General features: G+C 37.0%; 1 protein-coding gene across 1 annotated transcript; it reads right to left on the bottom strand.

Moving 5' to 3' along the window:
- Nucleotides 1-1,770: 1,770 nt before the first annotated feature.
- Nucleotides 1,771-16,778, bottom strand: LOC149839557 (ATP synthase subunit d, mitochondrial-like). Its single transcript, XM_090002623.1, has 5 exons — nt 16,508-16,778; nt 3,752-3,833; nt 2,957-3,021; nt 2,266-2,352; nt 1,771-2,186 (listed from the first exon to the last, which is right to left on the bottom strand). Exons 1-5 carry the CDS (start codon nt 16,682-16,684, stop codon nt 2,085-2,087), a joined length of 513 nt encoding a protein of 170 aa, XP_089858749.1. The 5' UTR covers nt 16,685-16,778; the 3' UTR covers nt 1,771-2,084.
- Nucleotides 16,779-23,670: the final 6,892 nt, after the last annotated feature.

Here is a 23,670-nt window from a genome sequence, read left to right as displayed (position 1 = left end):
TGAAACACTTTATGTCCAACGTAAGTGCTAAATGAGTTTTTCAGGTTCTTTTTAGTTTTATTTTTAAATTCTGACCATGCAGATGTGATATATGTATTTGATTTTATATGAATCAGTTCTTGAAGTGTTCAATTCTGGCACATGAATGAGTTTTTATAACGTTCAAAAATCAATGGTCTAAAATCTTTGTAAATTTTGGAGGCTCCAAATATCATTTTTTTCATCTAAAACACATGATCCGATGTGGATTTTTCATAAATCGTCCATGCCCAACACATTTATAGGGCTGAAACTGCAAAAAAACACCAAAAAAACATAAAAACTCATTTAGCACATGCCCATTATATATATATATATATATATATATATATATATATATATATATATATATATATATATATATATATATATATATATGTGTGTGTGTGTGTGTGTGTGTGTGTGTGTGTGTAAACATAACATATTAGGCCCTCTTTTTTTGTTCTGCCCCATAGTTTGAAGTGTTTTATGATAGATCTGAACTGTTAGATGTGTTTTAGCATGCTCAATTTAGTGAGAATTGACTCTTTAATCATATTTTCTGGACGAAAAATATATTTTTATAAGCCAAAAAAATGATAGTTTTTCTTTTAAAAAATAAAAATTTCAAAAAAAATAGTTTTGATAAAATTTTTTCTTTTAAAAAAAATAAAACTTAAAAAAAGGTTTTGATAAAGTTTGAAAATCAATTGTCTAAATTTTTTATAAATATTTAATGGTTAAATTTTGTATTTTTCATAAAAAGATGATCTAAATACTAACTCCCAGCAAATAGTCTATGCCGAACACATTTAAGGGTCAGACTTGTGAAAAACACACTAAAAATGCCTTATGAATATGTAGTTTTGCACTTAAAACCGTCTAAATAGCAAAATTAATACATTCACCATAGTTTTTCACACTTTTCAATTCATCTTTAGCAAATACCCACATTTTTCTGACATCAATAGTTTAATCTTCAATTTAACACTGACTATAAGGCTAAAATTATCATATTAACCCTACAAATTTTTTCACATATCCTGTTTTTTTACCTTTAAAAACTTATTTTTTTACCATTAAGAATATCAAATGTCCATAACCGCTGCATTATCAGCTTTCGTATGCCTGCACTTATTGCAACCATCGCGTAGGTTTTTTTTTTTATAGGCAAGCTGGGGAAGAGACCAAGAAGCAGCCATCCATGGTAGAACGACCCAAAATCTCAACAGCACATGATCAACCCAAAACTAATCTAAAACTAATTGGACTTGGCCCTCATGACTGGACTCGAACGATATAGATGCTTTATCTCAAAGAAAAACCCAAAATAAAGGATACGTTGAGCAAGCACAAGTCATTCAAATGACAACACTGCCAACTTTTCTTGATACTGAGTTGATATTAACCCTTGTGAAACTCGAACCCTTAAATTCTTCAGATATGACCATAGCTACAAGAACAAACTGGAAAACTTGCTTCCCAAAAAGCTCACTTAAAAAGCGAAATTTTATGGACAGCTCACTTCTTTCAGTATAAAATTGCAATTGGCGTTAGAAACACACTTTCATTTTAGAAATTTGTTTTTTTAATATTTTCTAATATAAGGACGAAGTAACGTACGGCTGTGAGGTTTGTCCTTCAACATGAACCCACCACAGAATATTATCATAGCCTAACAAGGATGAATTAAGAGCCAATTGTGCTCAGGCATTATACTTTACTGCACGTGTCAACGGTTAATAAGCTTGATTGATTTGTTAAAAATAACCCTTCCATTCAAATAAGGGGCAAATTTACCTGAATACACAGCAAACACGATGCAGAAACATTGGTAACAAATTTTAGGACACCCATTTTGCTGCAGGTGAAAGTTTCACGAGTCTGGATTATGTTTCCACACTGTAGAGAATCCCTAACATGGAACTACATAAATTCTCACGAAAGAAAAAAGCAAAAAATCAGAACAAGGTACAGCATGACATTTTATTTGGAAACAAAATATGCACTGAGCCCAGAAAGCAACAGGAACCAGTCATTTCATCAACTCACTGAACCAACACTGATCAGTATCCCCAGTAGTCATTTCGAATTTCATCATCAAATTTCTTTTTGAGCTCAGGATGCTTCTCAAAGTATTCATTTGCAGTCATTGTGCTTATTTTCTTCTGCTAGGACAAAATTTCTCAGTCAAGTCATAGGGTAGCTTAAAAAAGGACACGTGTACTCAAGGTACTGATTACTAACCTTTAACTCTTGGACCTCTGCAATTTCTTTCTCCAATCTTTCAGATTCTTTTAGTGATTTTTCCTCGGCTTCTTTCAGTTCTACCAACTGTAATGCAGACAATTTTTCAGAGACAAGGCCCAAAAGAAATTATAGAAGATAAAAAAAGATCTCGGATTCTCAGAACTATAAAAATTATTTTATCTAAATTTAAATCCAGTCCATTGTTATGCTCTTAGTGCACATGAAACAAAACAAACAAAATGCCAGCATTAGGCATACAAGTTGGTTTCACATAAAAACATCCATATGCAAATTCACCAGCCACTTGTCTATCCTTAATGCAGTAGATTGGATACCAGCATCACAGTGGGGATCAAATGCAATGAGAAAAATAAAGGACAGTTACACTATTACCACATAACATCAACAAAACAAATACAGAATCTTTCTTGAGCAATCATACCAGCTAAAAACATCAACAAGACGGGTGATCATGCACAAATGAAACAGGAGTCTGAAATTCTGCGTTGCACATGTTTTCTTTAATTCCAGATTAGATTAACAATGCTTTTGACGGGCTACCATAGCAGAAACTTAATCGCAAATTGCAAAGAGCAACTATGGGTGTTCTAGATTTTGAATACAAGAATAGTGCAAATAAAGATTCAAATGAATCCATTTTTCATCTTTTCATAAGCTATCCTCTTACCAAGGCATCAAACTTGGGTTTGTACTGAGGCGTCATCGTGTCCACAAATTTGGGGATCTCTATGCCTGAAGATAATAGGTAAAGCACAATAAATGACAATGCTTAGGAAAAAAGAAAAAGAAACTGCATATTTACTGCTTGTCAATTTAGATACAAATTGAATCCATTAGCATATTGCATGAGATGAACATTGATCTCTTCATAGGTGCAATTTTGTTGAATCCACCAAAACCCAAAGACTAACAATTTTAGGTCTAGTTGACTATCATTAGCTTCACAACAAAATTGTATCAACTCTCAGATTTAATCATTTCAAAGGGGAAAAGAAACGTGTTCGCTATTGGAGAAATAGATGAGGAAAATGTATGAATGTGTCCACACACACACACACACACACACACACACACACACACACACATGCACATACACACACATGAGCATTGCAGGGCCCAACCTCCATGGTACAATTACAAATTACCATTATTAGATTTCAGTTCATTAAGTAATATGGATATCATGTCAATAGCAAGTTATAAAATGGATCAGTAAAAACAAAAACAAAATCACAGCTCAAGAAAATAAACAATTTGTGCATGAAATCATGGATGCAGCGCAGACCACTCTTGCTGAAAAGTTTGACTGAGTCTATGAAACATCAACTCATGCATATTGCTCATTTATTGTCACGTATAAGATCAAGTTTGTCCAAGTATGTGCATGTGCATGCTGATATGTAGTATGACAATCCATAACCTAACCAAAGAACATTCAAAGAAATAAAGAAACACAACTTACTCTCAAAGGCTTCTTTATACATATCCACCAATCGGGAACCAATCCCTTTCCTGTAATACTGCCAGTCTATGGGCTCTGGTTCCTAAAAGAAAGTCCAGAGGCAGAACAATATTAAAATGAAGCAAAAATGATACAAGAAAAATAATGTAGAACAAGAAAGTGTCATTAACATCATCAGTCATCATGCAGAATCTCAAGCAATTGTCAACCCGAAACCAGTAAGCCCCTTGGTTCACGCCACACCTTGGCCCATTTTCCTTTTTGACAAGTTCACTACTCACATGCAAACATGGTTTTAACTGCATTTGTTTGTTAACATTTTCCCTTTTCAACATTTGTCTGTCGATGTTGCTTACTTGTAGTTGCTGAAAAATAATAGGAAATATAACATTTATTCGCAGTCAAACTTTTATATTACATTCTAAGCTCAAAAATCTTGCCACCATGTTTGGGGGTGAGCTCCAGCCAAAATCTCATGCTTCTAAGTGAGGATGTGTGTTCTCATACATGTTCAAGAAGGCCCATGCATTAATTAGCTATTGTACTTTGACTTGTATGAAATTCTTGTTTCAAACAATAGATGATGATGTTGGTGACATGATAGCATAGCTATTCTCAAAGTAAAGACAATGCATGCACGAACCACCAAATTGGATGGGACCAATGTCATTGATATCGCAGATATTTTAAAAATATCACGATATTATTGGTATTTCAAGCTCTGAAGATATTTTCCCGAGATTTTCAAAATATTGCAACATTATCGCAATATCTTTCGAGATTTTTAAGAAACATTTTTTTTACATATTTTAAGTTTTTTTTTTATTTCTTTTATATTTTAAAAGTTTCTCTAATTGTTTCTTTATATTTTTAAAAGACGCTATAAAACCTATTATTTCTTGTCTTTTTATTATTCACTATATTTTTTGCATCGTCCTCTACAACAATCGTGTGTGGTACTCCTCCACAAGTTGATGGAGCTTCCACATGCTCGTTGCTTTCTCCCAAGTAGCTTCACTCTTTGGTAGACATTTTCACTGCCCCATGTTCTTCTTCACTTCACCAAGATACTTGTTGAAGTGATTGAGGATGACTTCTGGTTCTCAATCTGGAATGTTGGTTGTCGAAGGTGTGTACTGATGGATCAGAGCACGTTGAGATATGAGTTGTGGTGGATCTCCTTCATCTTCATGGAACGGCTTCAGGTTGGATACATAAAAGACTGGATGCACTTGAAAATATGCAGGCAAGCCAAGTTCCCAACACGCTTTGTGATGGTGAAGGGGTCGTCATATCTGCGAATGACGCCACGATGGTGTCCCCGAAAAATGAAAGTGTGCTCAGAGAAGAGATTCACCAACACCTAATCTCTAACACGAAATTATGCAGGTTGACGCTTCTCGTCCACCCATTTCTTCAAGCGCTTCGCCTTGTTCAGATACACTTTTGCCATCTTCGCCTGGTCCCGCCAGGTTTTTACAAATTGGTATGCATATGGTGCTTTCCCACATCCTTGGGAAGCAAGAGAGTGGAGCAAAGTTGTCAGTTAGTCTGGGAAGTGGGAGCAGGAAGCGAGAAGCGGGAAGCACGAGACGACTTCGAAGTGAACAAGGATCCGTCTCGGAAGCGAGAAGAGAAGCGAACATGAAACGACCTAGGAAGCGAAGGGAAAGAGAAAAAAGAAAGAAAAACAAAAATGAAAACACAAAAAAAAAAGGAAAAGCAAGGGTGAAGCGAGCTTCCCCTAAATGAGAAGTGTGCTTCTCATAAATTGGGAAGTGTGCTTCCCAAAAAATTTTGGCGCTTCCCAACACGTTTTGAAAGTGCCACGTTTCGCGCTTCCAAAACATACTTCGAGGAAGCACGCTTCTCCATGTCATGTGGCACTTTCGGTAACCCTAGTGTGGAGTTTGCGGCTGTAGCCCATAGAAACTTCAAACGGACTCTGGCCGAATAACTCACTCATTTGGAGGTTGTAGCATAATTGAACGATATCAATCAAGTCCACCCAATCTCTTTGGTTGGCACATACAAAGTGCCAAAGATACTCCTCCAACATGTCATTGTTTCGCTCGGTTTGCCCATATAAAAACTAGAGCTGAAATGCAAGTCTATCTCCATTAATCGGAATACTTCATGCCAAAATTTCTCAGTGAAACGAGCATAAAGCCTTCGAGATTTTCATGAGAAAAATCAGTTTTTGAAAATATCTTCGAGAAAAACCCTCATCAAGAAATTACCTTGAACAATACAAGTGACTGTCGGTCGGACATTAGCAATTTTATAATTTATAAACATTAGTGACTAGAAGGGATTGTTAACCAAATCATGATTACAAAAAAAAGGAAGACACTTATGCAAGCTATTGTCTGCACAAATATTCATGCAGCAACATAAAAGGCTTGAATATGTGCATATACATCTAAAGCAACCATGTATATGTACGTCTAAAGCAAACATGTGGTAATATACATAAATATGTGCAGTCACATTCAAATTTTATACAAGGATTTCATTTGTTTACAATATTTATAAATTTTAACATGAGAACTTTTTCCTACCATGTAATGGTTGCTTTTGTGTTTGTACATCAGTCCCTCTCTCTCTCTCTGTGTGGTGGTGGGGGGGGGGGGGGGGGGGGGGGGCTTTCATTGGAGAGAGAGAGAAAGGGACAAGTGAAGCTTCAATCTCCTCCATTGTGAAGAAAACAATATGCAGCACTTGTACGGAGATGTGTGCATAAAGGGAGGGACCTGCCCCTAGAGTATCCCCAACTATGACATGTGCTATGTCGAGGTGCAAAGCATTCACAAAGCTTTGCGTTAGGGCATTATTGAAAATGGTTGCTTTCAAGCTATGTCTTCGGTGAATTAACCACATATTGGGAGCTACATATTCCATCTCTCGAGCCTTGAAGAAAACCCTCCTCCCCTTCGGACCACCCTTTTCAAATTTCTCTCCCAATGCAGCACTTGTACGGAGATGTGTGCATAAAGGGAGGGACCTGCCCCTAGAGTACCCCCAACTATGGCATGTGCTATGTCGAGGTGCAACACACTCACAAAGCTTTGCGTTAGGGCATTATTGAAAATGGTTGCTTTCAAGCTACGTCTTCGGTGAATTAACCACATTTTGGGCGCTACCTATTCCATCTCTCGAGCCTTGAAGAAAACCCTCCTCCCCTTCGGACCACCCTTTTCAAATTTCTCTCCCACTTTTCGTTTCCCACCAAGAGATTTTGTACTCAAATATTTCTCATATGACTAACAACAACAGTTTTGGTCGTCCACTGTACCAGCTTCACAAGGATTAGAGGATGGGGGTCCCATGAAAATGATGCTTTGAGAGAGAGAGAGAGAGAGAGAGAGAGATGAGCCAAGGTTCATAATCCAGATGAAAACATATGCACCCAAGCCATGACAGAAAACCTAAAGCAAAAGAAGTGGAAAATATTAAAAATTTAAGAATAGAAACAGCTGAAAAAAAAAGAAAGAAATGAATTCTAAGAAGCTTTGGAAAATAGATTGGATTAAATAGAGTTTATGTCAGGGTTACCGGAAGCACCATAGGGCATGGGGAAGCATGCTTCCCAAAAGCGCGTTTCAGAAGCGTGAAACGTGGCGCTTCCGAAATGCCAAAAAATTGGGAAGCACCCTTCCCATTTAAGGGGAAGCTCGCTTCCCCTTTCTTTTTTTATTGTTTTGTGTTTTCATTTTTATTGTTCTTTCTTTTTCTCTTTTTTTGCTTTCTCCTTGCTTCTCCCTCTCTTCCTAGGTCGCTTCCAATTGGCTTCCTAAGTCACTTCCAGCTCGCTTCATAGGTCGCTTTCGAGACGATTCCTGGTAGCTTCTAAGTCGTCCCGCACTTCGCGTTTCTTAAAATTTTGGAAGTACCTCGCTTCCCGCTTCCGCTTACCCGACTGGCAACTCTGGTTTATACTTAAAAAATAGAAAAGTTTTCTAACAGAAAGTTCTTATTTTGGCTCGTGTAAACTTTATAACAAACAACTGCAAGATATGTTCAAAATTAATAATACTATTGAATTTGAACCATAGTCACCTATATCGTTCAAGGTATTATCCCGGTGAGGATATTTCTAAGAGAGATTTTCAAAAGTTGAAAATTCTCGGGAAAATCTCGAGAGTTCAAAAAATAGAAAAAAACATAAATAACAACAAAAAAGCTAAAAAATAATAAGTTTTACATTATTTTTCTTCCAAAAATATAAAGAAACATGTCTTAAAGGTTTTAAAATATAAAAGAAAAAAATAGGAAATGCAAACTTTAAAAAAAAGAGGTTTTCTCAAAATATCATCATATTATCGTGATAATATCGCGATATTTTGTCTTAATATCGCCAGATATTACCTTTAATATCGGCTACCTTAAAATATCGGTATTTCTCGTGATATTTTCAAAATATCGCCGATATTGGTGTCAGTGATTTGAACTACTAAAAAATGAAGTAAAAAGAAAAACTGCAGTATACAAGTAATCAACAAAATAATGGCATGACAAATAACATTGAGAGAAAAAAAAGGATAGTTTTGGAACCTGTCACTCATTTCCCTTCAAAATCCATCTTCAAGATGTTTTAGGCCACAACAAAGGACATGTAGCTAGTAAATACTAAAAAGTTCCCCATATTTTTTACATAAAGATGTAAAGAGACACACATAGATTTACTTGACAGTATACCTATTATATCCTTGGAAACATCAAAAGTGAAGTAAACTATATCTTACAGACCTCACAAAAAAGCCACTAGATGCTAGAGCTATAGACATTTGAACATTCACAGCTATGTCTTGCACTTCAAACACAATGAGACAAATTTACAGATCTGTACTATCAAACCCAAGGCAATCCAAAAGTATATGTTTTAACAGACTCCTATACAATAACCAGAACAGACTGGCACTGGTAGACATGGGAACATTATGGTTGCTCAGTCCAGAGATAGAAACAGGGAATGTACAGGCTGTCCTTTTCGATAACTGCTCAGAACCTCACTTTTAGTTTTTCATATATCCCACTTTATGTAATTAAAAGTTATCCTTTGGGAACTCAACGAAAGAAAAAGGTACAGTAAAATAAAAGACATTGTATGAAAGGAACTGTGTAATTGATGATACCTTTCCAAATTAAAAAAGGGCAACGGGAAAAGAAAGAAAGAGACGCCTTAGTATGACTACCCCAATTGTTGGCCACACCAACCATGTTAGGCCAAATCATTCTTCAGCCAAGCAATTAAAATTTAATTTCCTAACATTATTCCTATTGAACCATCAAAACTAGAAATAAAATCTCTAACGTCTATGCAGCATAATAGCTCCACTTTTTCAGATTTTCAGATATGAAACTAAGAAGCAATTATCAAGAAGCAGTTATCTTTGATGCCACTTGACAAAATTGTGGGCCTTGGTCACTTATACAAGATCCTCCAAGGCCTCATCGTCAGTCTCTGTAAAATAAGGAACCTACTCAATAAAGAAACAAGTGGATGCATGACTGTGTCCTCTAAGCAATGGACTCACAGGCCCAGCCAATTATACCAGTTTATCTAAACTGAATTGGATTTGAAGGCAAAGAAAAGAAGAATTGAGAGACACCAGGGCGCATACAAAGATAAATTGCTTATTTGCAGGTTACCTACTTCAAATTTCCAAGTATATACTAGATACAAATCTATGTCACACGAACTCGCCTTAGAGGCCGCTGCACCCGCGTCGTGCAGGTGGGGCAATTATGAAATTTTGCTGCACCGGTTGCAGTCAACCCGCACCCAGGGTTATGTTTGTCAAAAATAGACGGCCAATTTTGACTGAGTCCATTTTGGTCCAAAATTAAAAAAATAAATAAAAAGTGGGGGGTATTAGGGCACAACTGCACCCCCCCCAACTCCTCTCTCTCTCTCTCTCCTCCTCCCTCCGCCGCTTCCTCCTCTCTTTCTTCTTCACTTTTTGCCCTCTTCCGTGGTTTGATTATTCCTTTTCTGCTTATTAAAGATTGTGTTTGCATGTTTGGTGGTTTCTATTTAAGGTTTGACATTATATATATATATATATATATATATATATATATATATATATATATATCATAGTCACCTGTATCATTAAAGGTAATTTCTCGATGAGGGTATTTCTCAGAGATTTTCAAAAGTTGACAAATCTCATGAAAATATCAGGAGTTTAAAAAATTGAAAAAAAATATAAACAACAAAAAAAACTAAGAAAATAATAAGTCTCGCATTATTTTTCTTTCAAAAATATAAAGAAATATGTTTTGAAAGTTTTAAAATATAAAAAAACAAAAAAATAAGAAATGCAAACTTAATTAAAAAAATCTCAAAAAATATCACGATATTTTGCTTCTAGCGATATTTAATATCGCAATATATTCCTGATATTATCGACTACCTTGAAATAGCCGATAATGTCGCCATATTTTCAAAATATCAGCGATATCGATGATACATATAGTGTTTAAAGCAAGGTTGTTTGTATCGTGTCGTATCATACGATGTGGTACGATAGGTATCATTACTTTTGGCTTTTACGGTACGATACACACTTGTATCGCTATACGAGTGTGTATTATTCTCATATTGGGTGTATCAAACAATACACCCTTGTATCATGTTGTATCGTACGATGCACCCCGTATCATACGATACAGGTCTGGCGTAATTTAAAAGGACATGAAACTCAATTTTTAAGTTTTGGGTTTTAAAAGCCTCTTAAGAGCCAACTTCTCCATTTCTCTAGAGGTTGTTAGAAGGGAACCCATGCACCATAGGAGTCGTGAGATCGATTTGGGGGCCGATTTGTGCACAAGGGAGAAGGCTTTTTCGATTTTCTCAAGAGTGCATTTTCACTATTTTTTTTTCACTCAAGAAAGTGGGTTAAGGTAAAAAATCTCTATTCTTTGCTTGTTATTGAGTATCTTTTAAGGAAGATGGCATCCGAAGATCTGGCATGGCAATGATGCACTCAGGTAACAAGTGAAAACCGATTAAAAATCAAATGCAACTATTACCAAAATAGTTTTTCGGGTGGTATCTCTCGATTGAAGCATCATTTAGCCAAGACACATCATAATGAGAAAACATGCATCTCAAGAAAATCGCCAGATGCCGTAAAATAGCAATGTCAACAATTACTTGATGATCTGAGAGAAAAAAGACAAGAAAGAGAGATGAATGAGGCAGAAATGGGATATGTGAAGCCCTGAGAGGATGTATACTACGAAAATGAGCTCCCTACTTTTGATCCTACATCCCATAGCATAGGATCAGAAGTAGGAAGTTCTATAACGAAGGGAAAAGGTATGACTAGTGCCGCCAGTAGTAGTGTCACAGCCAAAGTTACCGGAAGTGCCTAGGTGCATGGGGAAGCGCACTTCCCCGAAGCGCATTTCGAAAGCACGAAACGTCGCGCTTCCGAAACGTGCAGGGAAGTGCGCTTTTTTTGGAAAGCATGCTTCCCAAAAATGGGAAGCGCGCTTCCCCCTTGCTTCCCCATTTTTTTATTTTTTTTATTTTTTACTTTTTTCGCTTCCCCCCTCGCTTCTGGTTCGCTTCCTAGGTCACTTCCGAGACGGTTCATAATTTTCTTCTAAGTCATCCCACGCTTCCCGCTTCCCGCTTCCGCTTCCCGTATCGCTTCTCGCACCCACTTCCCCGACTAGTAACTTTGGTCACAGCTACCACTGCAGGCATAAAAAGAAGAGGAGGGAGTTCTTCAAGAGGACCAGAAAGTAGAGCTAGAGGCTCTATTAGGAGCTTTTTCCCTCCTAGGATTGCCTCTGGGCATAGGCCGACATTCGTACTGTGATGATTCCTCAACATTTAATCGAGCACGCAGATGTCACGGTTGGGAGATGGTTCTATGATGTCTGCATTCCTTTCAATGCAGCAAATTTCTTTTATTTTCAAGTCATAGCCAATATCGGGCCTCGATATAAAAGGACTTCATATCATGAGAAAAAGTTTTAAATGCTAATGTGAAAGAAGTGAATGCATATTGTGATGAGATGAGGCAGTCATGGAGAGAAACTGGGATGTATCATAATAGTAGATGGGTGGATACACAAAAAATCAAGGATTGTCTATTGCTCCAAAGGAACCATGTTTTTTAAATCAATTGATTTGTCTGATACACCCAAGACAAAAGATGTATTGTTGAGGGTTTTTGACCAGGTTGTGGAAGAGGTTCAGCCTCAAAACATTGTATAATTAATTACTAATAATGCAACAAATTATAGGACAACAGGTAAAGAATTAGCGAAAATTTTTGGGTCATTCTTTTGGACCCCATGTGTTGCCCATTTCATAGACCTCATGCTTGATGACATTGGAAGCATGGATGAGGTGCATTAGATAGTTAATGCTGCCAAGCAATTACTAAATTTATTTACAATCATGAATGGGTTTTGAGCCTAATGAGAAAGTACATTGGTGTTGTTGAGTTTATTCATAATGCAATTACTATATTTGCTACGAATTTTTTGACAGTGCAAAGTCTAGTAAAGAATAGAGTTGCACTAAAAAAATGTTTTCATCAGATGAGTGAAATGCATATCCCCAAGTACAAAAAAGAAAGCCTAGAGAAACTGTAGATATTGTATCCAGAAGTGAATTATAGGATTCATGTATGAAGTTATTGAAAATAACTAAACCCTTGGTGAAGGTACTTCGATTGGTTGACAGTGACGATGATGGGTTATCTCCATGAGGCCATGGATAAGGCAAAAGATGCCATTAGAGATAATTTAAAGGAGAAGAAAAAATTGTACATACCTATATGAAACAACATTGATCATAAGTGGATCGAGCAACTTCATCAACTTTTTCGTGTTGCAGCATATTATTTAAATTATGCATTTATATACTCTCATACGTTTAAAATGGATAAAGAAGTCAACAAGGGACTTTTGGATTGCATCAAAAAGTTGAACCTCGATTATAGCATTCAAGATCAAATTCATAATAAAATGAAAACTTATGATAATGCATTGTATGATATGGGGAGACCTACAACAATGTGAAACTGTGTCACGATGCGTTCAGGTAATTTATTTTGTCTATTTCAATTTTAATTTCAAATTGTTATTTAGTTATGATGCTTTGTATGATTATATATTTGTTATTGTCTTATTGATTTTTCATTTTCTTATTTTTTTAAGACATGTGGTGGGTCAGGTTTGGAAGTGATGTTTCAAATTTGAGAGCTTTTGTCATTCGCATTCTTAACTAAACATGTAGTACAAGTGGATGCAAGAGAAACCGGAGTGTCTTTGAGCAAATTCATACTAAGATAAGAAATAGATTGGAGCAAAAAAAGTTGAATGACCTCATCTACGTTCACTACAACTTACGACTGAGGTAGAAGTATATAAAATTATAAAGTTTATTTGTCATTTTAATTCAAAACCCAACTAATTTTAATTTTTTCATGTTATCTTTTTAGGCAAATCGAAAAGTGATCGGCAATGAGACACAAAGAGCAATTCGATCTCATCAGTTTGGAACATTTTGATGAATTGGATGCATGGGTTGAAGAAGAAGCAGAGACTTTTAAATGAAGAGGACATTCAGTGAATTAACATAGAAAGAGCACAAGAGGTAGATGATGAAAACCCCACGTATCTTGGAGATGATGTGGATGTCAAAGGAAGAGAAGAAGAAGAAGATAATGATAATAAAGATGATTATGATTATTGAGGTATAATTTAATATTTTAAAAAAAACTTGGTAAATTAACACTTAATTGTTCATAAACTTGGTTATTTTATTTTTGTAATATGAAAGTATAGAGTCTTGTGTCATGTTCTTAATTGCAAGATATTTAATATTTTGCATTGTTCTTGTGAGATATGCATGCAATATTATCTATAATTCTATATTAGTTGATGTTTGATGATGTCTTATGCAGCTCATAGAGACATAAATGTGGCATATGTGATTTTATGGTTGTATTTTGTGCAATTCATCATGGTTTCATGTGATGTGATTTTTTTAGAATTTTTGATAACTTTTTTTTTTATTTTTCTTGATTTTTTAGATTTAAAAAAAAATCATTAAAAATTTATGATACGTTTACAATACGATACGATGTGATACGATATGATGTTAATATGGGCCTGACCGATATGAGTAACGATACGATACATACAACCTTGGTTTTATGTGTCTTCCTCTGGTAGATCCATTGATATCATGATTTAGGGGTTTGGATTTAGGGATTGTTTGGTTTAGGGTTTCGGTTTCAACCTTCGGGGTTTATGATTTCACGGTTACTTTCTGTATAAGAATTTATAGGATGATGGTTTAAGGTTTGGGAATTGGTTGGTTTAGGGTTTAGGGATTGAATAATTCACTTGTTTGGTTTGGTCTTTGGGGGTTTGTGATTTCGTGATTATGTTCTATATCAAAGTTATTTTGATGATGGTTTGAGGTTTGGGGATTATTTGTTTGATTAATTAGATTTATTATTTGACATATATTATTGTTATTTTGGTTTTTAAGGATAACGATTTAGGGTGTGGGTGATTTTTTTTTCAATGCATTTTGGTAGGGTTTGTGGTGGTTTCGCCTTGGGCATATCGAGTTCAATCAAAAGGATTCTTACCTCATTATCATATACATTGTGTATGATATACTTTTGGTATGCAATTATGCATTGTTTACTTCTTTTATTAGTATAATTTACTTCTTTTTTGCTTGACTTGTTTCTTGTTTTCTTAATTCACTTAGTGTAGCCATAATATATTTATGATTTAATTGTGGTGTTATTTTTTATTGATGAGGAATAGCAATTATAGATTGTTAATTTGATTTATTGCATGAATTTATGCATGATGAATTGATGATATTATAATTGTTTTTATTTCATTAGTGTTAACTTAAAACTGTTAAAAATTATATATTATATACCCTTCCCGCAGCCAAGTTTTTTTAAAGTGCTGCATCGCCGGATCTGCACCCGCACATATGTGACATAGATGGCAGCATATCCACAACCTAACCTACTCTCTCAAAATCTTCTGAAGTTCCTTTCTATCATCCATGAGTTCACACATATATCCCCAAGTGCAGTTCATTTACTTGGATTCACCTTCTCTTTGTTTAATTCTTTGGATCCCCAACCAACCACACCCCTAAAAGTCTCCAAATTCTCCCAACCTGTATGTTTCACCTTTACAAGTAAGCAAAACTGGTGTCATGATCCTTGATCAAGTTGATCAATATATTGCTTTTAACAGTTTATCCCAGTTTGTGATTTGTTCTTTGGTAGAAGCATTGAATACTTCCTACATTCATCAACCTGAATCTTGAAATCTTCTAGGATATTCTTTATGTCAAAGAAACTATATCCACCATCTTTAGAAGATTTGAGAGTTTGCTTAACTTTGCAGATCCTTGAGTCATTGTTCCTATGTTGAGAATATGCAAATGTCATTTCAGCCACCAAAAGGAATATTCTGCTCATAATATCATGTCAAAACAGAAAAAAAATCATATTTATTATGCCCAAGTCAGTTTCCTCAAGCTCATGTTTCTGCTTATCAAGTCTGTGGACCAAATGTAGATGTATAGTCGAAAATTTTCTTGATTGAACACGCACATCACACACCTACTTGCTAACTGAACATCCCTTCTCTTTAGGTTTAGCTGTGTCAAAGGCTTATAAATCGAGAATAGCAGAGCACAAAGAACCTCCCTAAAATTTGAACAACTGCACCCCAGCTTGACTTTTTTAGAATGGCGATTAACCAGGTTCTAGCAGAGCTTTACCCAATCATCTATTTGATACTAAGGTCTCAAAACTGCCACTACTAATGCCGTCTCAGACTTGCACTCCAAACATAATATAAAAAAGAAAAAAATGCTACAAGCTTATCAACCATCAGCAGTAATTAGATGATATGTCATTATGAATCTAGAACGCGATATCCCATCATACATCAGTTTACCAGACAGATGGGTGCATCAACAAACCCCTAAAAGAAATAAAAAGCACGCCCAACGCCATCATCTTAAGCAGCAATTATTAAACGAATGAAAATCCAGCAGATCTATAGTTAACAGGCACTAGAATAAACCACATCTTCATGCAAAACAAAAACCGTGAAAACGAATCAGCTTCAGAAAAACTAAAACCTCCACTCGTATCTCAGGAAAACAAAATCAAAGGAAGAATCGGTGATAGACCAACTGCAATTCCTCCCAAGGGTTTCACATTTTGTTCCGATAAGAACAAGAAGGACCGTAAGCCCTAGTCGTTGCATCAATCATCCCATCTTCAACGGATCAAAAGCAGGAATGCTCATGCACCAATTTCAGAGAAAACCAAAACTTCCACTCGCATCTCAAGAAAACGAACCCAAAGGAAAGCCGTTGAACCTCGAAGTCGTCCCATAATTCCTTTCGAGGGTTTTCCCATTTTGTTCCTAACAGATCAAAGACCATCCGTAAATGCTGATCGCATCAATCACATTCCATTCCGGATGGATCCAAAATAGCAACTTATGTAAAAAACTAGCTTAAAAAAACCAAAAGTTTCCGCTCGTATCTCAAGAAAATGAACCCAAAGGAAAATCAAACTGTCTCCCGTGATTCCTTTCGAGGGTTTTGTAATCCCTAATCCACGCACAAATAGTCCCGGTATCTGTTTGATCTAGAAGAGGGAATGCATGGGCACTTCCAATGAACAGAAACCCCAGAAAAGAAGTGTTTGAGAGAGGGGAGTAAACCTGGCTGAATTTGGTCTGGAGGGTGTGGTTGACCTCGTCGAAGGCGCGGCGGAGGTTGACGAACTCGCGGCGGGCATCGTCGGTGACGAGGAGCTTGGCCATCCCCTCCCAGTCGATGCCCGCCTTCCCTGCTGCCTTTGCTGCCGCCTCCACCACCTTCTTCCCGCTCCCGCTCATTTTCTCGGACTCCGTCCCTCGCTCTTCTTCTTCTTTTTCCCCGCCGCCTATGCGCGTGTGCGCTCGACCCTCCCGGCTCCACCAAAATGGGGAATAATAGTAGAGGGGAAAGAGAGCCAGGAGGCACTCATATGAAGCCCTCATCGGACCGACCCCGTTCGGATCTTGTTTGGATCCGGTCCACCAAAGGTGAGATCGGATCTACTTGGACAGACTCGGAGCTGCCAGTGATCGGGTCGGATCCGAATATAACCAAATTGAGACAATGTATGAGGATTGACGTGGATGAACTATTGGAACTCATTGTCATAAATATCGCTGATATTTTGGTTTTCTAACGAGAAATTCGCATAATGTGAATATCTTAATAAAATCATGAATGTTTTGAAATGCCACTTATCCTACGATTTTATTGGCATCACTATTGTCCTCTTTTTTTATTTTGCAATTTTTCTATACTTTTGCATGTTCTCGCTATTTTTTTCTTATATGTTTCAAGTATAAATGTATCGAGATTTGTCTAATATTTTCAAAAGAGAAAAAAACGGTTTCAAATTTATCTAAAGATTTGCCAAGTAGAAAAAAATCCTAGAATGCAATTTATGAGTAGGTGGGAGTCAATTCTAAGGGTCCTTATTACAAGTTGGGGTTATGCAGACCCTACGAGTTATACAACTATACCTAGGGATGGCAGTGGACCGGGGAAAAGCGCCCGCCCCATTTGGACCGGGGATGAAGGGTATGAAAGAGGGATGGAGGCGGGGACGAAGGTTAAAATCCATTCCCGTTCTGGGATGGAGGTGGGGATGGACTTACACTTTTCCCCGCCCCGATCCCTGCCTAGCCCCGCCCCATCCCCAGTCCTTCTAAAGGATGGCAATAAACTACGGGGAAGCCCCGCCTCATCCATGTTTGAACCGGGGATGGAGGACATGAAACAGGGATGAAGGCGGGGTGGAGGTTAAAATCCATCCCCGTGTGGGGATGGAGGTTCTAATCTTGAGACGGGGCGGGGGTGGAGACCCTGTCCCCCGCCCCGGTACATTGCCATCCCTAACTATACCATTGAGTTTTGAACCTGCAACGTCCCAACACAAGGTGTGACATGCACTAGCTGCTCTTACCAGAAAAGCAAGCGGAGGCCCTTTGTATTGGGAAGTTGAATTCGGTCCTTTGTCAACAGGTTATAGCAAAAGTCCAACAGTGTATGGACTAATGGAAAACGAAGTTGAATTTACCTTTGCTAAGCTAGGGCTTGATGCATACCTCGGTTCTTCTTTATGAGCTGAGTTCATGAGGTCCAAATGCCTTTGGAATAAGTTGGGGAGCGAATGGCGATGTGGGTTCCGGTGCTTGGAAAGACATTATACGAGGATGGAAGAAGGTTGAAGTTTTCATTTCTTGTGAGGTTTCGTATGGTTCTTCTACTCGGTTTTGGACTGATACCTGGATCCTCATCAGGCTCACCTTTTGAAGAATTTGAAAGCACTACCTGGGTTAGCCCTTGCAACTTGGGAGTAAGAGAGGGCAGCATCTGCAGCACCAGAGCACATTGAGTAGCCTGGAGAGCTCGAGGTTCTTCAGTATAGGACTGTGCTGATAGAGGGTCGTGACAGATATGTCCAGGAGTCCTTGGCAGGCAAGGATGCATTTTCAGCCATTCCCAACTTTTTCTTTTCAGACATTCTCAACTTTGGAGATATACACAAATCCACGCTATCAAGGTGTGGATCCTTGAATTTTTAAAAGGCTTAAAAACACAAGTTTTCCACCAAAAAGATATGTTTTCTTTAAAATGGACCCAAAACCGAATCTCGACTTTGAGAAAGTGTGAGAATAGTTCTTCAAGGTAAAGAGCATTTTCTCCTCCGATGAATAGAAATCAGGGCATTGTAGAGATTCGGACCTTGTGTGAGAGACAAAAAAAAGATGAGTTCGATGGTATAAACCACCAAAACTCGAAAAACACATGAAACAAGCAATATACAAATATTAGAACTATCACAAACTTAGAAAAATACACAAATGAATGAAATACAATCAGAAATTAAAACCAAATCTCACATCAAGCTTAAGTAGCCCTTTATATGGTTGACGAACATAAAAGAGCGTGGACGACACTTTGATTAGGCACAGGCTCCAAAAAAGGATGAGATTGAGAATTGGGTGTTAGCCTAGGCTCAATGAAGGCTTACACTAAGCTAGTCAACTAGGCCAAGTATGCTAGGTTAATCGGCTAGGCTAGGTTGGGGTCTGTCGAGATTCCGACAGAGTGATGGTGTGATGAACCCAAACATCAACAAACTTTTTTTAATAAAAATGTTATTGATTTTAAACAGCAGAAGAAAACTTGGTTTATGAAAACTGAATCAAGAGAAAGCGTTATCAACTCCGAACTAAACTCAAAATTCAAAACCAACTATCATTTTCTTTTCATTCAAAAGAAAGTTCATCCATATATGTAAAACTCGATAATTTTTTTGATAATTAAAATAAATAAATGATAAATTATTGAGGCATTTATAATTATAATTGTGAATTCTTAATTTTCTTGGTTTTAAATAATTATTAACTTTCATCTTAAGATATGAAGAATATTTCAAGAATAATTGAAAAAGCTAAAGTATGAAGACTAAACGAGTATGAGTGGTTTTAGTTCTAATTTTGATATTTGGATCCAATATGGATATGAGGTATTATTTGGATTGAATCCAATGGTTATGGATTGGACTCTCATAAGGGATGTCCTATCTGGACCTCTATTTGGATCCAAGAGTCCATATGAATTAGATCTTATCTAATTTTAATTTAGATAAATAAATAAAAGTGATAATTAAGATTTTAATTAAACATTTTAATTAAATTAATAATAAAGATATTAAAGATGGTGGTATGTCCCACACCTTTTGAAAAGATAACATTAGCTAGGTTTTGTTAGTGGTTGGTTGTTGAATAGTCAAATCTAATAATTCTAATTAAATAAAATTTGAAAAAATCAAATAGCAAGAGAGGAAGGAGTCTAGAAGATATTTTTTTTTCTAGAAATGACTCTTCTCCCCCTCCACACGGTTTTGGAGGGGAGAGTCCTCTATCAAGTGGGTTATGGCTTATGGAGAGGGTTATTTATACCCCATCTCACATGCCCCTCTCATTTTTTAGAAATTTATTCTCTCTCTCTCTCTCTCTCTCTCTCTCTCTCTCTCTCTCTCTCTCTCTCTCTCTCTCTCTCTTTTCCCTTTTCGTTCTTCTTCTTCCTTAACTCCTAAAAATGTCCAACAGGTCTAGAGTAGTGTGAGAAGCCATTATACTTGTGATGGTGTAGAGATTAGACTACCCGATTTTCTCTTTGTTTAAAGGATCTATCGACTTTATACATATATCAAGCATGCATATATGAATTATATTTATTTTTAGAAGTATATTTATATGTTTGAACCTATTATACATTTTTTTCTTTATGAAGAAAGTGTTATTTGAATTTGCAAAAGATGGATCATAAATTTTTTATAAAATCAAAGAGTCACTAAGAAAACAACAAAGCACCCAATGGATTTTTTATCATCGATATTGCCAACCCGATCCACATCAGAATAGGCATGAATCTAAAAATCATTGTGTTGCGGAACCAAAAGACCAAAGTAAAGAGTGTGTTCAACATAACGCAAAATTCTCGTGAAGATCATCCGATGAGTGGTGGTTGGACTATGCATGAACTGACATGCCTTGTTAATAGCAAAAGCAAGACCTAGTCTAGTCAAAGTAAGGTACTGAAAAGCACCAACCACAGTAGTGAGTAGGGTTAGAAAGAGGATCACCCTCATGGACAGAAAACCTGATTAAAGTGACCATAGGGGTGCAGATAGGTTTGGTGCCTGTCATGGTTGTACGGTCCAGCAGATCCAACATGTACTTTTGTTGGGACAAAAATAACCCATTTGAATGAACCTGAGATTCAATGCCTAAAAATTAGGTTAATGCACCCAAATCATTAAGAGCGAATTCAACACCCAATTGATCAATAATACGAGCAACATAATCAAGTGAACTACCAGTGATTGATGATTCCATCCACATAAATAAGAATAAGCACATTAAGGTCTTTGTGGAAAATGAACAATGATGTGTCACATATCTCTTGAAAGACATGGATGTCTTTAAAGAGATATGTGAGCCAAAGTACATTTGATGTTGTGTTGGACAAGGATCTGTATTCTGCTTCTGTATTGGAATGAGACACAATCCTCTGCTTGTGTGTAGACCATGAGATCAAAGAGTCACCAAGAAAACCAACAAAGCACCCAATGGATTTTTGATCATCGATATTGCTTGCCCAATCCACATCGAAATAGGCATGAATCTGAAAATCATTGTGTTGTGGAACCAGAAGACCAAAGTAAAGAGTGTGTTTAACATAGTGCAAAATCCTCTTGACGATCATCCAATGAGCGGTGGTTGGACTATGCATGAACTAGCATGCCTTGTTAATGGCAAACACATGATCTGGTCTAGTCAAAGTAAGGTACTGAAAAGCACCAACCACCTAACGGTATTGAGTAGGGTCAGAAAGAGGATCACACTCATGGACATACAACCTGATTGAAGTAGCCATAGGGGTGTAGATAGGTTTGGTGCCTGTTATGGTTGTACGGTCCAATAGGTCCAACATGTACTTTTGCTGGGACAAAAATAACCCATTTGGATGAACCTGAGCTTCAATGCCTAAAAAATAGGTTAATGCACCTAGATCTTTAAGAGTGAATTCAACACCCAATTGATCGATAATACGAGCAACATAATCAAGTGAACTACCGGTGATGATGATGTCATCCACATATATAAGAATAATCACATTAAGAAGGTCTTTGTGGAAAATGAACAATGACATAACATGAGAGCTCACAAAGCTAATGCTTAGAAGAAAATTGCTCAACCATTGGTACTGGGCATGTGAGCCTTGCTTAAAATCATATAGAGCCTTGTACAATTTGCACACATTGTTCAGATAACGAGAATCGACAAACCTTTGAGGTTGATGCATATATACCTCCTCATATAGAACACCATGTAGGAATGCATTATGAACATCCAATTGACGATAGACCAACCCAGGGAGACAACAACAATAAGAACAATATGAATCATGGACGGTTTCACTAAAGTACTAAATGTCTCAAAATAATCGACTTTTGCTTCTTGATTGTATCCTTTTTCAACATGTGAGCCTTATATCTTTCCAAGGTACCATCTGCCCGACATTTGATCTTGAAGATCCATTTGCATTCGACAATATTAGTATTAGGTGGAGGAAAGACTAAGCACCAGGTTTGGTTTTTAAGAAGAGCATGGAACTCATCATCCATGGCAGAGCACCAGTGTGTGTGTGTGTGTGTGTGTGTGTGTGTGTGTGTGTGTGTGTGAGTGAAACATGTAGGTTCATGATTGAGAGGCAACTCAGTAAGATAAACAAGAGGAAGAGGGTATCAGGTAGCAAGATAGATTTTGGGTTTCAAGGACACGGTTTGAGATCGAGTAACCATAAGGTGGGAGCGAGGGAGCGTGTCGACTTGAGGTAATAGAGAATGTGAGTCGAGTTGAGGCACAAAAATAGGCAGGATGGGAGTGGGTGGGGCGGGTAATGGTGACGGGTCTATGGGATCCGAATCTGAACGGTGGATTGGTGGTGACTCTGGAGGGAAGCCAACTGGAGGGGTGAGCGACCGGGGAATAGGAATAAATAGAAGGGCAACTAGAGGTGTGGAGGAAGGGTCCAACTCAGGAAGGTGTGGGGATTGTTTAGACGAAAAATCACTTTCATCAAATCGGACATTACGACTAATAACAGTCTTTCCCGAAGAAGGGTCTAGGCAAAAATATTCTTTGTGTTGTCCATTGTACCACAAGACACATTTTTTGCTATGAAATTGAAGATTGTAGTTATTATATGGTCTAAGACAAGTATAACAAGCAAAACAAAAAATCTTAAGAAACTTATAATCAAGAATAGTGTGATAAAGGATGTGATAAGGGGATTTGTGGTAACATTGGATGGCATTCTATTAATTAAATAAACAAAAATCAAGAAAGCATAATCCCAAAATTTTTATTGTAATCCTGTTTGGACTAAGAGAGTTAGCCTAGTCTCAACTATGTGTCGGTAATTATGCTCTACACATCCATTTTGCTAGTGAGTGTGTGGACAAGTGATTTGGTGTTCAATACCACACGATTTCAAATAAGTAGATACAAGTCTATACTCACCACCCCCAATATGTTTGAATAGCCTTAATGTATTGCCCAAATTTGGTTTCCATAAGTTTTTGAAAATTTTGAAATATGAGAAACACTTTAGACTTTTTCTCAATAAGAAATAACCATGTAAATTTGGAAAAAGTATCCACAAAACTAACATAATAAGAATATCCTTTGACACTAGGAGCCAAAGTTACTACCCAAACATCAGAATAAACTAAATCAAGTGGTCCCTCAATCTTATGTGTAGACGATTCAAAAGGTACAGTTTGACTCTTACCCATTTGACAAGCCTCGCACACAGAACTATAACTATGATGCTTATTTAAAACAAGAAGACTATGCTTATTTAAAACTTGGCTAACAACCCGAAAAGAATGATGACCCATCCTGATAGATGCCCCTTCACCTAGGTAGGCAGACACACCATGTCCTTCCTTCTGCTGTCCACATTTGGTGATGTCAAACCTGCAGAGACTGCAACCATTTGTTCACTGTAGAACTGTTGTCCCTGTTTTGGGAGCCTTAACATAGCACCGATCACGATAAAATTCAAAAAGCACATCATTGTCTTTAATAAACTTTTGAACATAGAATAGATTTCACGTAATAGCAGGAGCATGCAGAATATCTTTCATGATAAATTCAATGTTACCACTATGAAAGATAAAATCACCAATATTCTGAACATGAAGACAAGAACCATTACCAATTTTAATGTGATGACTCCCCTAATA

Source organism: Nuphar pumila, chromosome 4, assembly GCF_984573655.1.
Source record: "Nuphar pumila chromosome 4, dmNupPumi1.hap1.1, whole genome shotgun sequence".
Lineage (NCBI taxonomy): Eukaryota > Viridiplantae > Streptophyta > Magnoliopsida > Nymphaeales > Nymphaeaceae > Nuphar > Nuphar pumila.
This window is presented reverse-complemented; position numbering and strand designations above follow the sequence as displayed.